Source organism: Leucopleurus acutus (genome assembly GCF_964270905.1).
Source record: "Leucopleurus acutus genome assembly, chromosome: 2".
Taxonomy (NCBI): domain Eukaryota; kingdom Metazoa; phylum Chordata; class Mammalia; order Artiodactyla; family Delphinidae; genus Leucopleurus; species Leucopleurus acutus.
Window position 1 is genome coordinate 136299164 of NC_139143.1, and position 15371 is coordinate 136314534.

A 15371-nucleotide genomic window follows, 5' to 3' on the forward strand; every position below is an offset into this window, starting at 1 on the left:
AGGTCATTTTCAAACTTTAATAATAATAATATACGAAAAACAACAGAATCCCTGAATAGTTGCCCTAATCACACAGACTGCACTGTAAGCTTGGCCAACATCTATGCCGTTTAGCAAATAATTCCCTCTGCTCATCCGCTTTCCCTTCACAGTCATACTACATAAGGCTCCACATCACAGGGCATTCTTTAGGAAAGACCCAATACTAACCACTGCCAAAAAATAAAGAATGCAGGAATCAACAAATCGAGTCCCTTAAAATATACTTTTTAAAAGAAAAATATTTGAAAGGAGTCACGGAGCCACAAACTACCGATAACGTGCTTAAGGTCCCTGCAGAAGTACTTCACTGCCTTCTGTGATACTTGAATCACTGGGGAGGTAGTAACAGTTCTCTTCTATGGCCAGAATTTCCAATAGGCATTGAATGAATGGAGCTTATACCCTGTTCCATCAAAATGAGAACACAAAATTAAACCATAAGCCATTCTGATGAATATTTGTTTACTCTTGTTTTACACAAAGTAGAGAAGTAGCTTTGAAAAGTTGCCGTGGCCATGCTTTTCCTGAGCACTGGACTAAAACACTTCAGTAAATACAGAAATATATACACACACAAATGCAAATGTGGGTTCACTCCCTTTCTAAAATACTGTATATGTGTGGATGACATATGCGTGTGCAACTCTGTGTTTGTGTGTGTGTGTGTGTGTGTGTGTGGCATATGAACTAATTGAGAAGACAGCATGTTACCTATCTGGATGTTTGGTGACACATTCTCAGAGCCCACTGACGTTTTGGCAGACGGCTGCCATGACAGGATTTCAGGGTGCTTTTTAGGGGCTTTCTTATCTTTCCAAGGCTATCATGATAGATGGAAGCCTAGCTTCCTCTAGGGAAGAGTTAAGTGGGAATGACAACTGCTATAACACACTTTCAGAGTAAGAGCAATTCAGAGGTGAAATTCTGAGATGCAATATCAGAAATATGCATATATTGCCAAAAAGGCTGGCAACTAAGTTGGAAGGCCATTGATAGGCAAACTGATTCCTGATTAAGGTTCCCACCAGCCTTTCTAAAGTCCCTGAACCATGAAGATAATAAGTCTTGAATAATATTTAAGTAGGAGCTATAGGTAGATAAAAATTATTAGTTTCATTTAAATGTTTAAGCCACTGGAAACACCTATCCAATTTCTTTTGCAAGGATCTGATGGATGGCCACCGCACCCCTAGTGTCACCTTTAATTCATAACAGTGCTCAGATAGCATCCTTCATTAGATAAATTTGGTCAACGCAGAGCAATAGTGTTAATTCAGCTCCAACACATGTCTTTGTTACAGTTCTCATTTCAGTGTAGGCAGCTCAGATAAGCTTATCACAGGGCTTCGAACTGACATTCTGGGGTGGCACAATAGACAATATTACCAAGAGAATCATTAATAAGCATCAAAAAATATTACTTCCTTCAAAGATACTTTAAGTCCATAGTTTATAAGGCAAGAAGTAAAAGGAAAGCTCTTCCACTTCCCCGTGTAAGATTAAAATCTAATCAGAACGTGTGCAGATTTATTCTCAAGAAATGCTACGTGAAATTTAGCTGGAGAAACCTAGTACCTCTATAGACACAAATTTTTTCTGAAGAGGGTAATCCATGTGAGCTTCTAATTGAAAAGTTCATCAGTAATGCTCTTTCTTGTTTGTTTTGCCTTGTTACTCAAAGGTTAAATCCATTTTGGATTTCATTTTGAATTAATGAAAATAATTTAATCTTAGAGCATTAGTAATCTCACTTTATTTAGGCCTATATTTAAAAAACGAGCTTGAGAGCCCTTTGCAAACAAGACCAGTCTCCACAGCAAAATGATACCCAATCTCTCTTTTCAGGCTATTTTCTAAAATCTGTGGGCCATGACTGTAGAATTCTTCACTCCCCAAATCACATTAACAATGTTTGACATGATGACAGAGAAAGCAAAAAGAATTCATTTCTGCCAAATAAGTACAGGCAACGCTTCTGTTTTTTGCAACCATTCTCCTCTTATTCCATTTTGGTAAATTTCTAAGGAATGTTTAAAATCTGTAAGACAGACCTTGGCTTAAGAGGTGGCCTCTCTGCCATTTTCATGGCTGATTTGAGACCCATTATGCACTCGATTCCGCATTGTGAAATCCAGGCTGGGGACAAATTTCTGCCTGTCATCTTAGGAAAGGCCAGGAGTTTTGCACCATCCTGTAGTGTGAAAACAGAAAATCAAAGCCAGGGTAGGGCTGCCTGCTTCTTTCCTAATCAGCTTGCTGCTTTTCTGAGGCACTCTTGGTTGTCACCATCTCAAGCTTAGAAGGGTAATTTAGTAGAATAAAATAGAGTTTAAACAATATCTCCCCAGGGAAAGTTCCTCCTTACACTTAAAATTGAATGCAAAAAGGTAATCAGTTAAGTAATCATTTGATGCTTGGCTAAGAACCATTGCATGGAGAACACATTTAGGAAGCACAAAATTTTTTTTTTTTTAACCTGATAAGACCCCTAATCAGAAGCCAAGAGTCCCAGATATCTTCCTCCTATTGCTCATTCTGTTGCAGTGACAGCCCCATAAAACTATAGCTTATGGACTAAATTTGTTGCACCTCTCACCCCAACAGTATGATGTAAATTGCAGAGATAAAAATATCTTACAAGAATTTTTAAACAGTTCACCGAAAATGACAGCATGCATAACTCTGTCAATGACCTCTCCTAATGTTAATTTCAGAAGACAAGTTTCCGTTGTAAATGTTTAATCAGTGTAGTCCCAGGAACCCAGAGCAGAAAACCTTATCTTCTCTCCCAACTTCTTTGCTTTGCAAGCTCTTTGCTAGCTCTGTCTCAGCTCCTTGCAAGCACTTTAGGCAAGCTCTGTAGGTTCTGAGCTAAACAAGAAGCCCTGTGGTTTGATTCCATTAGTCTGAGCCCTGGTCCACTGCAAGCAAACTGCAGAATTTCTGCTTGCAAATCCTGGCAACCAGGTTCTAGACCAGCCACAAACACAGACTGTACACATAATTCAACACTGTTCTGCCCAAACCTTGCCTGAAGCCAGTCAACCACAGCAGAAAGCATCCTACCTTCCATCATGGTGGCAGAATTGCATTCCTTAATTTCCAAAGAGTCTGAAAAAATACAGGAGGATACGATTCCAGGTCCCAGCTAAGTCCTCACAACGCTGCTGCTGCTGTCGAGAGATCTGCTCTGTCCGATGCTGAAGCCAAAGGAGACAAGTGTTAACCCCAAAGATAGGCCATGGATGCTTGTGGTGCTGCTTCACCTACAGGCTCCCAGGAAGATGCTGCGAGAGAAAGGGAGAGGAACAGCAAGCCGGCCAAGCTGCACCGCCTGCGCTGCCTCGGCCAATCCCTTCAGCTCTGGACCGCGTCACATGGTAGCCAGCCTGCATCTCCTGACACAATACCCCCGGAGAGCACACAGAACCTATTTCCCGTCCCCATTCCCCTCCACCCCCATCCCCTCCTCTTGTCACCAAATGCACAGCCCCTTCCCCACCTGGTGACGCACTTCCCCCGCCCCTCCTCTTCGTCTTCTTAAGCCTATTGCAGCGTCTGGGTACCCGAGATTAATTATCAGACGCTGCCACCTTAACCGGGGACGCTGGCATGAAACGAGCACCTAAGTGGCTCGCTGCGGAGGAGACTTTCTTTTCTTTTTTCTTTTCTTTCTTTTTTTTTTTTTTAAGAAAAACTTCTTAATTATTCCGTGCAGCCTGAAGTCTTGGCTGCACACTTTCAAGCTCCCATTGCTATCTCCCTTTGCCCTGAAGGAATTCCAAATGTCAGTTATCTGTGGCCTCCGCACACATCTGTGACCCTCTCTCGCGCTCTGTCTCTGCCTCTCTCTCTCTCTCTCTCTCTCATTCAGGAGAGAAAAATCAATCCGGCTGACGTCACATCATAAACAATTATCCCCAAAAGGATGATGCAGAAGAAATATCACCCCAGTTGCCTTCAAAAGAGCCAGAGAATTAATCGCGCATGACACGCCGAAGGGCTGGGAACTGTCATTAAAACAAAGAAACAAAAGAACCCACCCGAGTGGGGCTCTGGAATCGCACTGGCAACGCTTGAGATAATTTCTGGGGCGGGAGGCGGGAGAGAGGGGAGCAGGCGGGGAGGGAGGCCTCAGCCCGACGGAAGCCAGCTGTGCGCGCCGCTTCCTCCCACTCGGACCTGGGCCGCCGGCCGCCGACCAGACCGCGGGGCGCAGCTCCGCTCGGCGTTCGAATCCCGCCGCCGGCGCGTCCTCGGGCCCAGCGCACACGTGAGCCACCGCGCCGCCCACGGCAGTCCCTGTAGAAACCAACTTTCTTCTCAATGACACCTTTCTCGCCAAGCGCCTCTAGCATCCGTAGTCGCCGTTAAGCCCATTCGTTCATTCCTGTGGGAATCCGGCGGGAGACAAACGTGCCGGGTTCCGGCCCGAGGGGTGGGTGGAGCCCAGGGTTACGCAGCTTCCAGGGATGGGGTCGGGGCGCCGTGCTGCTATTTAAGTGGAAAGGGTTATGACACCCCAGCTGCTTGGGTTGAGACTGTCACCCGACTGGTCCTTAGGGATCCAGGAGCCGTTAAGAGGGCTCCAAGCCCCGGGGTCTGGCTGTCCTCGTTTCCTTTCAAGCAGGCTTAGCCCTCAGGGGGCCAAGGAAGGAGAGGGCAGGAGGAGTTTAGGAGGCAAGAGGAGAAAGAAAGGAGATGGGCAGGGGAGGAAAGTCCTCTCTAGAACCCTAGGCGACAACATCCGGCAACGTGACTGAAAGGCCACTACATCACAGAACAATTCTGAGCAGCGAATGAAATAATTTTAAGAAGTATGATGCATTAGACCATCAAGGCTGAGTCTCTAATACTATTATTAATAATTTATAGTATAAATATACCCATGAACTTTTGATATTGCCCAGCCCTTGTCATAGTCTAGTTCTTTCTATGAGAGCAACTATGAGGTATTGGTGGCTGAGAACTACTGAAGAAAATATAACTAAAGGAGCTAACTGAAGTACCATATTAACAGATGAAAAAAATTCAGTTCCTTAGCAACTTAGAAGTTTTGAAAAACTCATTGTTCTCCCTACGGACACATACTTCAATGGCCTTGAAATTTCAAAATGAAACTCTCCAGGGAGATACATGCTTGTGCCTTATTCTGTATATCTATGAGGTAGTTGAATTTTAAAAGAGGAAAGAATTCCAAAGTAAAACCTGTCTTGAGTATAACTTACACTGCTCTGAAGACTACAAGGGTATTATAGCAAAAATCAGATTGATTAGTGTGGGAGAATTTAGCCAAATGTTTTGTAATGGTTAAGAACATGGATAGATATTGGTGTCAAACAGACTGGGGTCAAGTTCTGTCTCTGCCACTTCATGAGCTCTAGTGACCCTGTACAAGTTATGTAATTCTCTGTGACTCACAGCTCCCTTATCTGCGAAATGAAGATAATAGTACCAAGTTCATAGGACTATAAATAGTACTAATAACAAATCTTTATTAATGGCTTACTGTGTGCTAAGCAGTGTTCTAAATACTTTGCCAGTAAATTACTTAGCATTGTGTCTGGAGCATAATATACCCTCCATGTTGGCTTTTTAACATTAGTATTATTACCACCAAAGGGCTTCCAGAGGCATCAAAGAAGTCTGCAGCCAACTCAGAGTTATACCACATGCACAGAGAACAGCTCAGTGAAAGATTAGGTGATGCATCCAGAGGTGTAACATGTCAGAGACTGCTCTGTAAAAGAGTGGTTACTAAATAAGATGGGAGCTCTAAAGTAAAAAATTGGCTCAATATAAAATCTGGAGGTAAGTGTAAGCACTGAAGTGTAGGGCTAGGCAACATTGTCAAAGGTGTAAGGGGAGAGAAGAGCCAGGGAAACCCAGGCTGCCTGGCTTCTCTCACCCAATGTAAGTTTTACAGTATGTTAGAGCAAACCTCTCAAATAGATTCAATGTGGGCACACATCAGTTTTGTTTTCGACTTGGAGCAAAGCAACTAGCCAGAGACAGAAAGATGGTTCAAAGATTCTTTTGGTCACTGGGGTGGTTATAGAAAAAAGAAAAGTGTCTCATTAGGATTGTTAGAGAAGGAACATGAAAGGGATGTGTAGTTAAAGGTTATAAGGCCAGTATCAAGACTGGTTGAACTTTATGCAACTTTATCAAAAAAAAGTTATCAATTATAAAAGCATCCGATGAACAAAGTTCTGCTTCAAATAAAAAACTGCTCAAGTATGTTATCAGAAAAGTTTAAGCATTCTAATTTTTTCTCATAGGTTTTTTTGGGGAAAAAAATTGTTTTCTCAAGAAAAAACACAGTACTTTAGATTGTAACTGCAATTTCATCCCTTCCTAGGATAGTTTTTACTTACCAGCAAGAAGGAGAATTTATAGCTGCTATAATAATGGAATACTTTTTTCAAGTCTTAAATGGAAGTCAAAGGATCTGTGGAAAAGATCAGTCAAATTACTGACTTGCACCAAAGTACAGGGACTTCCCAGGAGTCTAATCCAGGATAGCGAGTGTGTGCCCAGATCACACCAGGCTCTCAGAGAGTGCCTGAGATTTGTCCAAGACCAAAAACTTAACTGCTGAAGTCACTAGACATTTAATTTTTTTTCTGAGGTATTTGTATGCTAATGATGCCCTATTACACATTGTTTTTTTTACAAATCCTATTATATTTGACTATGCACATTGAATTTCTTCACTATATCCCGATTGTCATGTGTGTGTGGAAAATCAGCTCATATCTCAGAAGGAGGAAGAAAATAATGAGAACTGAGTCACAAATGAAGAAGGAAACAAAATTAACACAGAAGGAAAGTTTAAAAAATGGATCCAGATATGTATCTCCAAGACAGTGATCTCAGCACGACATTGACTCTGTCCCTCTTGCTATCCCTGCTGAGGCAGTTCCATGAATGTAGAAAGGAAAATATTGTCCAAGCCCTGGAAATCAGCAAGGGTCCCACTTAGAGAATTAGATTTCCATAGGATGAAATTGGTGAGGAGCAGAAAATATATATACCCATGCTCAGAATGTTTATACTCTTTGTTAAAAGGAAAAACTCCAACTGGAACTGACATGGGCAAAGAAAGGGTCTATTTGGGTAGCTCACAATATGTGAAGCACTGCACAGCTGAGGGAAAGCAGGAATTCAATCCTCCAGGAAATGTTGTGACCAGAACCAAGTACTTACAAGTCTGTTTCTCCCAGCACATCAGCTTCTTTTTGCTGCCTAGGTTTTCTCCCTGTGATCAGAGAGCTGGCCATTTAAATCCTTTAAGCTCACAGCTTGACTATCTAAGATCTACTTCAAAAAACTCTGATTGACTCTGGCTTGGATCACTGTTCCACCTTTGAACCCATTAACGAGGCCAGGTTGATGAGGTCTCATGATAGATTTATTCAAACCAAAATTTACATTGGACTTAGTCACATGCCCACTACTGAGACTACACATGGGAGAGAGATAGGCAAGTTTCTGTGACAAACAACCTTTAATAATATGAACCCCTAATATGGTTGGAGGGGTAGAAGAGACATTGGTGAAGAAAGAGAGGAAACGATTACCAGAACAAATATGGGGAGAGCAACTATGAAACAAAAGCTGTCCATCATGTAGACATTACTCAGTACACCTAAGATAAAATTTACAGAAGGATTCATGGTGGCAGAGGGACTCAGAATGCTATACTCAATCCCATTAGGTATATCGGAGAGGTTATTTGTATATTCTCACTCACTATATCCAGAGAGAAACTTGCACACCCTATAGCCATCCTCTTCCTAACTGTGGGGAAGGAGGGCAGAAAAGGGGAGAGCTGACCCTACATGTTGACCCACGGACACCAAAGACATGCCCTGAAATGTTTGCCACCCATTGGTGCAACACTGCCCCGAGAACTAATACTGCAGGAACCTCAACCAGTACTGCAGGAACTTCTATCAGCCGGGAGTACTGCTTTATCTAGACCTACCTTGACAAAGGTAAGTGGTAAAGATTGAATACACTAGTAGAATCAGCAGTTTCAAACGAGGGAGAAGGTAAACAATTATAGCTCACTGAAGCAGAGGAAACACCCTCACTGAGAGCAGGGGAAATGTAGAAAACTGGAGAGGCATTTATTAAAAAATCAATTTTTTACTTTTGATACAATTTCAGGGATATAGTGGCAGTAAGCAAGAGCAGACTGCTATGATAAAAGAGCATACTGAGGGCCAGAAAGAGAGCATGGAAGTAATAAGAATATTCTTATTAAAATTTTTAAATGTTATAGTTATAATCAAAGATATGATGGATACTGCCGGCAGGGAATATTGACAGGCCCGGTGGTAATGTGCTTGAAATATAGACCCACAACAGCATTAACTGGCCCAAGCACAATGGTATTCTTTTTCTCTTTGCAGAATCATTTAACTTAGGTATAACTTTAACAGTTCAAGAAACTAGCGAAAGAGATAAAGCTCTGAAAGTCACTTATGAATTACGAAATCTGACAAAAATAGTTAAAAAGTAGCCCAATCTTGCTTCTGAATATCGATGCAAATCTCTTAAATAAAATAACAGCAGACAGAATCCACCTTTTCAAAAACATTATATGTATTTATATATAATTATATATTTAATGTTAGACTTTATTCTAGAAGAAAAAGTCATTCAACATTAAGAAATCTAATAAATCTTATTCACAATTAAGCTATTGAAAAGAAAATAATGTTATTATCCCCACAGTTGCTGAGAAGATATCTGATAAATTTCAACTTGTATCACTCATTAAATAAACAAAAACCTATTAACAAAGAAAGAGATAAAAAGTTCTGTACTATGATGAGATAAACAAATCTCTTCCCCACATCTGTCATCTTGTTAAATGGAGACATGTTGAAAACAATCTTCATTAAAATCAGAAACAAGACTTAGATCATGCTTGTTATTTAATACTGTTCTATGGATGCTAGCCAAAAAATTAGCAATAAAAGGTATAAAACTGTGTCAGAGATAGTGATATGTATTCATCACAGCATTTTCTCTATCTAGATACACAGGAAGACTGCATTTGTTGGCTTTCCTTGCATCTGGTGGAGTTATATGACTGAATAAGGCCACGGAAAATTCCAGGCCTGGCCTTTACAGACATCCTACATAATCTCCATACCTTATTTTCCCAAATGGGAGAGACCTACTTGATCCTCATTAGACTTCTTTTTTTAATTATTACTTTTTTTTAACATCTTTATTGAAGTATAACTGCTTTACAGTGGTGTGTTAGTTTCTGCTTTATAACAAAGTGAATCAGTTACACATATACATATATCCCCATATCTCCTCCCTCTTGCGTCTTCCTCCCTCCCACCCTCCTTATCCCACCCCTCTTGGTGGTCACAAAGCACCGAGCTGATCTCCCTGTGCTATGTGGCTGCTTCCCACTAGCTATCTATTTTACATTTGGTAGTGTATATATGTCCATGCCACTCTCTCACTTTGTCACAGCTTACCCTTCCCCCTCCCCACATCCTCAAGTCCATTCTCTAGTAGGTCTGTGTCTTTATTCCCGTCTTGCTCCTATGTTCTTCATGACTTTTTTTTTCCCTTAGATTCCATATATATGTGTTAGCGTACAGTATTTGTTTTTCTCTTTCTGACTTACTTCACTCTATATGACAGACTCTAGGTCCATCCACCTCACTACAAATAACTCAATTTCGTTTCTTTTTATGGCTGAGTAATATTCCATTGTATATATGTGCCACATCTTCTTTATCCATTCATCTGTTGATGGGCACTTAGGTTGGTTCCATGTCCTGGCTATTGTAAATAGAGCTGCAATGAACATCGTGGTACATTACTCTTTTTGAATTATGGTTTCCTCAGGGTATATGCCCAGTAGTGGGATTGCTGGGTCGTTTGGTAGTTCTATTTTCAGTTTTTTAAGGAACCTCCATACTGTTCCCCATAGTGCTGCATCAATTTATGTTCCCACCAACAGTGCAAGAGGGTTCCCTTTTCTCCACACCCTCTCCAGCATTTATTGTTTGTAGATTTTTTGATAGTGGCCATTCTGACCGGTGTGAGATGATATCTCATTGTAGTTTTGATTTGCATTTCTCTAATGATTCATGATGTTGAGCATTCTTTCATGTCTTTGTTGGCAATCTGTATATCTTCTTTGGAGAAATGTCTATTTAGGTCTTCTGCCCATTTTAGGATTGGGTTGTTTGTTTTTGATATTGAGCTGCATGAGCGGCTTGTAAATTTTGGAGATTAACCCTTTGTCCGTTGCTTCATTTGCTAATATTTTCTCCCATTCTGAGGATTGTCTTTCTGCCTTGTTTATGCTTTCCTTTGCTGTGCAAAACTTTTAAGTTTCATTAGGTCACATTTGTTTATTTTTGTTTTTATTTCCATTTCTCTAGGAGGTGGGTCAAAAAGGATCTTTCTGTGATTTAAGTCATAGAGTGTTCTGCCTAAGTTTTCCTCTAAGAGTTTGATAGTGTCTGGTCTTACATTTAGATCTTTAATCCATTTTGAGTTTATTTTTGTGTATGGTGTTAGAGAGTGTTCTAATTTCATTCTTTTACATGAAGCTGTCCAGTTTTTAAGCACCACTTATTGAAGAGGCTGTCTTTTCTCCACTGTATATTCTTGCCTCCTTTATCAAAGATAAGGTGACCATATGTGTGTGGGTTTATCTCTGGGCTTTCTACCCTGTTCCATTGATCTATATTTCTGTTTTTGTGCCAGTACCATACTGTCTTGATTACTGTAGCTTTGTAGTATAGTCTGAAGTCCAGGAGCCTGATTCCTCCAGCACTGTTTTTCTGTCTCAAGATTGCTTTGTCTATTCGGGTCCTTCATGTTTCTATACAAATTGTGAAATTTTTCGTTCTAGTTCTGTGAAAAATGCCAGTGGTAGTTTGATAGGGATTGCATTGAACCTGTAGATTGCTTTGGGTAGTAGAGTCATTTTCACAATGTTGATTCTTCCAATCCAAGAACATGGTATATCTCTCCATCAATTTGTATCATCCTTAATTTCTTCCATCAGTGTCTTATAATTTTCTGTATACAGGTGTTTTGTCTCCTTTGATAGGTTTATTCCTAGCTATTTTATTCTTTTTGTTGCAATGGTAAATGGGAGTTTCTTTCTTAATTTCACTTTCAGATTTTTCATCATTAGTTTATAGGAATGCAAGAGTTTTCTGTGCATTAATTTTGTATCCTGCTACTTTACCAAATTCATTGATTAGCTCTAGTAGTTTTCTGGTAGCATCCTTAGGATTCTCTATGTATAGTGTCATATCATCTGCAAACAGTGACTGCTTAACTTCTTCTTTTCTGATTTGGATTCCTTTTATTTCTTTTTCTTCTCTGATTGCTGTGGCTAAAACTTCCAAACCTATGTTGAATAATAGTCGTGAGAGTGGGCAACCTTGTCTTGTTCCTGATCCTAGTGTAAATGGTTTCAGTTTTTCACAATTGAGAACAATGTTGGCTGTGGGTTTGTCGTATATGGCCTTTACTATGTTGAGGTATGTTCCCTCTATGCCTACTTTCTGCAGGGTTTTTATCATAAATGGGTGTTGAATTTTGTCAGAAGCTTTCTCTGCAGCTATTGAGATGATCATATGGTTTTTCTCCTTCAATTTTTTAATATGGTGTATCACATTGATTGATTTGCGTATAATGAAGAATCCTGTATTCCTGGGATAAACCCCACTTGATCATGGTGTATGATCCTTTTAATGTGCTGTTGGATTCTGTTTGCTAGTATTTTGTTGAGGATTTGTGCATCTATGTTCATCAGTGATATTGGTCTGTAGTTTTCTTTTTTTGTGACATCTTTGTCTGGTTTTGGTATCAGGGTGATGGTGGCCTCGTAGAATGGATTTGGGAGTGTTCCTCCTTCGGTTATATTTTGGAAGAGTTTGAGAATGATAGGTGTTAGCTCTTCTCTAAATGTTTGATAGAATTCGCCTGTGAAGCCATCTTGTCCTGGGCTTTTGTTTGTTGGAAGATTTTTAATCACAGTTTCAATTTCAGTGCTTGTGATTGGCCTGTTCATATTTCCTATTTCTTCCTGGTTCAGTCTCGGAAGGTTGTGCATTTCTAAGGATTTGTCTATTTCTTCCAGGTTGTCCATTTTATTGGCATATAGCTGCTTGAAGTAATCTCTCATGATCCTTGTTTTTCTGCAGTGTCAGTTGTTACTTCCCCTTTTTCATTTCTCATTCTATTGATTTGAGTCCTCTCCCTTTTTTTCTTGATGATTCTGGCTAATGGTTTATCAATCTTGTTTATCTTCTCAAAGAATAAGCTTTTAGTTTTATTGATCTTTGCTGTCATTTCCTTCATTTCTTTTTCGTATATTTCTGATCTGAGTTTTATGATTTCTTTTTTTCTGATGACTTTGGGGTCTTCTTGTTCTTCTTTCCCTAATTGTTTTAGGTGTAAGGTTACATTGTTTATTTGAGATGTTTCTTGTTACTTAAGGTAGGATTGTATTGCTATAAACTTCCCTCTTAGAACTGCTTTTGCTGCATCCCATATGTTTTGGGTTGTTGTGTTTTCCTTGTCATTTGTTTCTAAGTATTTTTTGATTTCCTCTTTGATTTCTTCAGTAATCTCTTGGTTATTAAGTAGTGCATTGTTTAGCCTCCATGTGTTTGTATTTTTTACAGATTTATTCCTGTAATTGATATCTAGTCTCATAGCGTTGTGGTCGGAAAAGATACTTGATGCGATTTCAATTAACTTAAATTTACCAGTACTTGATTTGTGACCCAAGATATGATCTATCCTGGAGAATGTTCCATGAGCACTTGAGAAGAAAGTATATTCTGTTGTTTTTGGATGGAATGTCCTATAAATATCAATTAAGCCCATCTTGATTAATGCATCATTTAAAGCTTGTGTTTCCTCATTTATTTTCATTTTGGATGATCTGTCCATTGGTGAAAGTAGGGTGTTAAAATCACCTACTATGATTGTGTTACTGTCGATTTCCCCTTTTATGGCTGTTAGTATTTGCCTTATGTATTGAGGTGCTCCTGTGTTGGGTGTATAAATATTTACAATTGTTATATCTTCTTCTTGGATTGATCCCTTGATCATTATGTAGTGTCCTACTTTGTCTCTTGTAATAATCTTTGTTTTAAAGTCTATTTTGCCTGATATGAGAATTGCTACTCCAGCTTTCTTTTGATTTCCATTTTCATGGAATATATTTTTCCATCCCCTCACTTTCAGTCTGTATGTATCCCTAGGTCTGAAATGGGTCTCTTGTAGGCAGCATATATACAGATCTTGTTTTGGTATCTATTCAGCCAGTCTATGTCTTTTGGTTGGAGCATTTAATCCATTTACATTTAAGGTAATTATGGATATGTATGTTCCTATTACCATTTTCTTAATTGTTTTGGGTTTTTTATTGTATGTCTTTCCCTTCTCTCGTGTTTCCTGCCTAGAGAATTTCCTTTAGCATTTGTTGTAAAGCTGGTTTGGTAGTGCTGGATTCTCTTAGCTTTTGCTTTTCTGTAAAGGTTTTAATTTCTCCATCAAATCTGAATGAGATCCTCGGTGTGTAGAGTAATCTTGGTTGTAGGTTTTTCCTTTTCATCACTTTAAATATGTCCTGCCACTCCCTTCTGGCTTGCAGAGTTTCTGCTGAAAGATCAGCTGTTAACCTTATGGGGGTTCCCTTGTGTGTTATTTGTTGTTTTTCCCTTGCTGCTTTTAATATTTTTTCTTTGTATTTAATTTTGATAGTTTGGTTAATATGTGTCTTGGCATGTTTATCCTTGGATTTATCCTGTATGGGACTGTCTGTGCTTCCTGGACTTGATTAACTATTTCCTTTCCCATATTAGGGAAGTTTTCAACTATAATCTCTTCAAATATTTTCTCAGTCCCTTTCTTTTTCTCTTCTTCTACTGGGACCCCTATGATTTGAATGTTGGTGCATTTAATGTTGTCTCAGAGGTCTCTGAGACTGTCCTCAATTCTTTTCATTCTGTTTTCTTTATTCTGCTCTGCAGTAGTTATTTCCACTATTTTATCTTTCAGGTCACTTATCCATTCTTCTGCCTCAGTTATTCTGCTATTGATCCCTTCTAGAGAATTTTTAATTTCATTTATTTTGTTGTTCATAACTGTTTGTTTGCTCTTTAGTTCTTCTAGGTCCTTGCTAAACATTTCTTTTATTTTCTCCATTCTATTTCCCAGATTTTGGATCATCTTTACTATCATTATTCTAAATTCTTTTTCAGGTAGACTGCCTATTTCCTCTTCATTTGTTAGGTCTGGTGGGTTTTTATCTTGCTTCTTCATCCGCTGTGTGTTTCTCTGTCTTCTCATTTTGCTTAACTTACTGTGTTTGGGGTCTCCTTTTTGCAGGCTGCAGGTTTGTAGTTCCTGTTGTTTTTGGTGTCTTCCCCCAGTGGTTAAGTTTGGTTCAATGAGTTGTGTAAGCTTCCTGGTGGAGGAGACTAGTGCCTGTGTTCTGGTGGATGAGGCTGGATCTTGTCTTTCTGGTGGGCAGGTCCACGTCTGGTGATGTGTTTTGGGGTTTCTGTGGCCTTATTATGATTTTAGGCAGCCTCTCTGCTAATGGGTGGGGTTGTGTTCCTGTCTTGCTAGATGTTTGGCATAGGGTGTCCAGCACTGTAGCTTGCTCATTGTTCAGTGGGGCTGGGTCTTGGTGTTGAAACAGAGATTTCTGGGAGATTTTCACCATTTAATATTATGTGGAGCTCGGAGGTCTCTTGTGGACCAATGTCCTGAACTTGGCTCTCCCATCTCAGAGGCACAGCCCTGATGCCTGGCTGGAGCATCAAGAGCCTGTGATCCACATGGCTCAGAATAAAAAGGAGGAAAAGAAAAAGAAAGAAGGAAGAAGATTAAGTAAAATAAAAAGTTATTAGAATAAAAAAAGAATTATTAAATTTTTTTAAGTAATTAAAGAAAAAAAAAAGAAAGAAAGAAGAGAGCAACCAAACCAAAGAACAAATCCACCAATGATAACAAGTGCTAAAAACTATACTAAAACAATAACAACAAATGGACAGAGAGAACCCTAGGACAAATGGGAAAAGCAAAGCTATACAGACAAAATCACACACAGAAGCATACACATACACACTCACAAAAAGAGGAAAAGGGAAATATATACATATGTTGTTGCTTCCAAAGTCCACATCCTCAATTTGGGATGATTCGTTGTCTATTCAGGTATTCCACAGATGCAGGGTATCAGGTTTCTTGTGGAGATTTAATCCGCTGCTCCTGAGGCTGCTGGGAGAAATTTCCCTTTCTCTTCT

General features: G+C 39.6%; 1 protein-coding gene across 1 annotated transcript in view; it reads right to left on the minus strand.

Annotated features, from left to right (window-relative positions):
* Positions 1–3221, minus strand: part of SGIP1 (SH3GL interacting endocytic adaptor 1) — a gene marked incomplete at its 3' end in the record, with an annotated part of 156269 nt that extends 153048 nt beyond the window's left edge. Inside the window, exon 1 of the mRNA XM_082833876.1 lies at positions 3109–3221. Within this exon, the coding sequence (XP_082690002.1) occupies positions 3109–3118 (10 nt within the window). The 5' untranslated portion in view covers positions 3119–3221. The remainder of the gene's footprint in view (positions 1–3108) is intronic.
* Positions 3222–15371: the final 12150 nt, after the last annotated feature.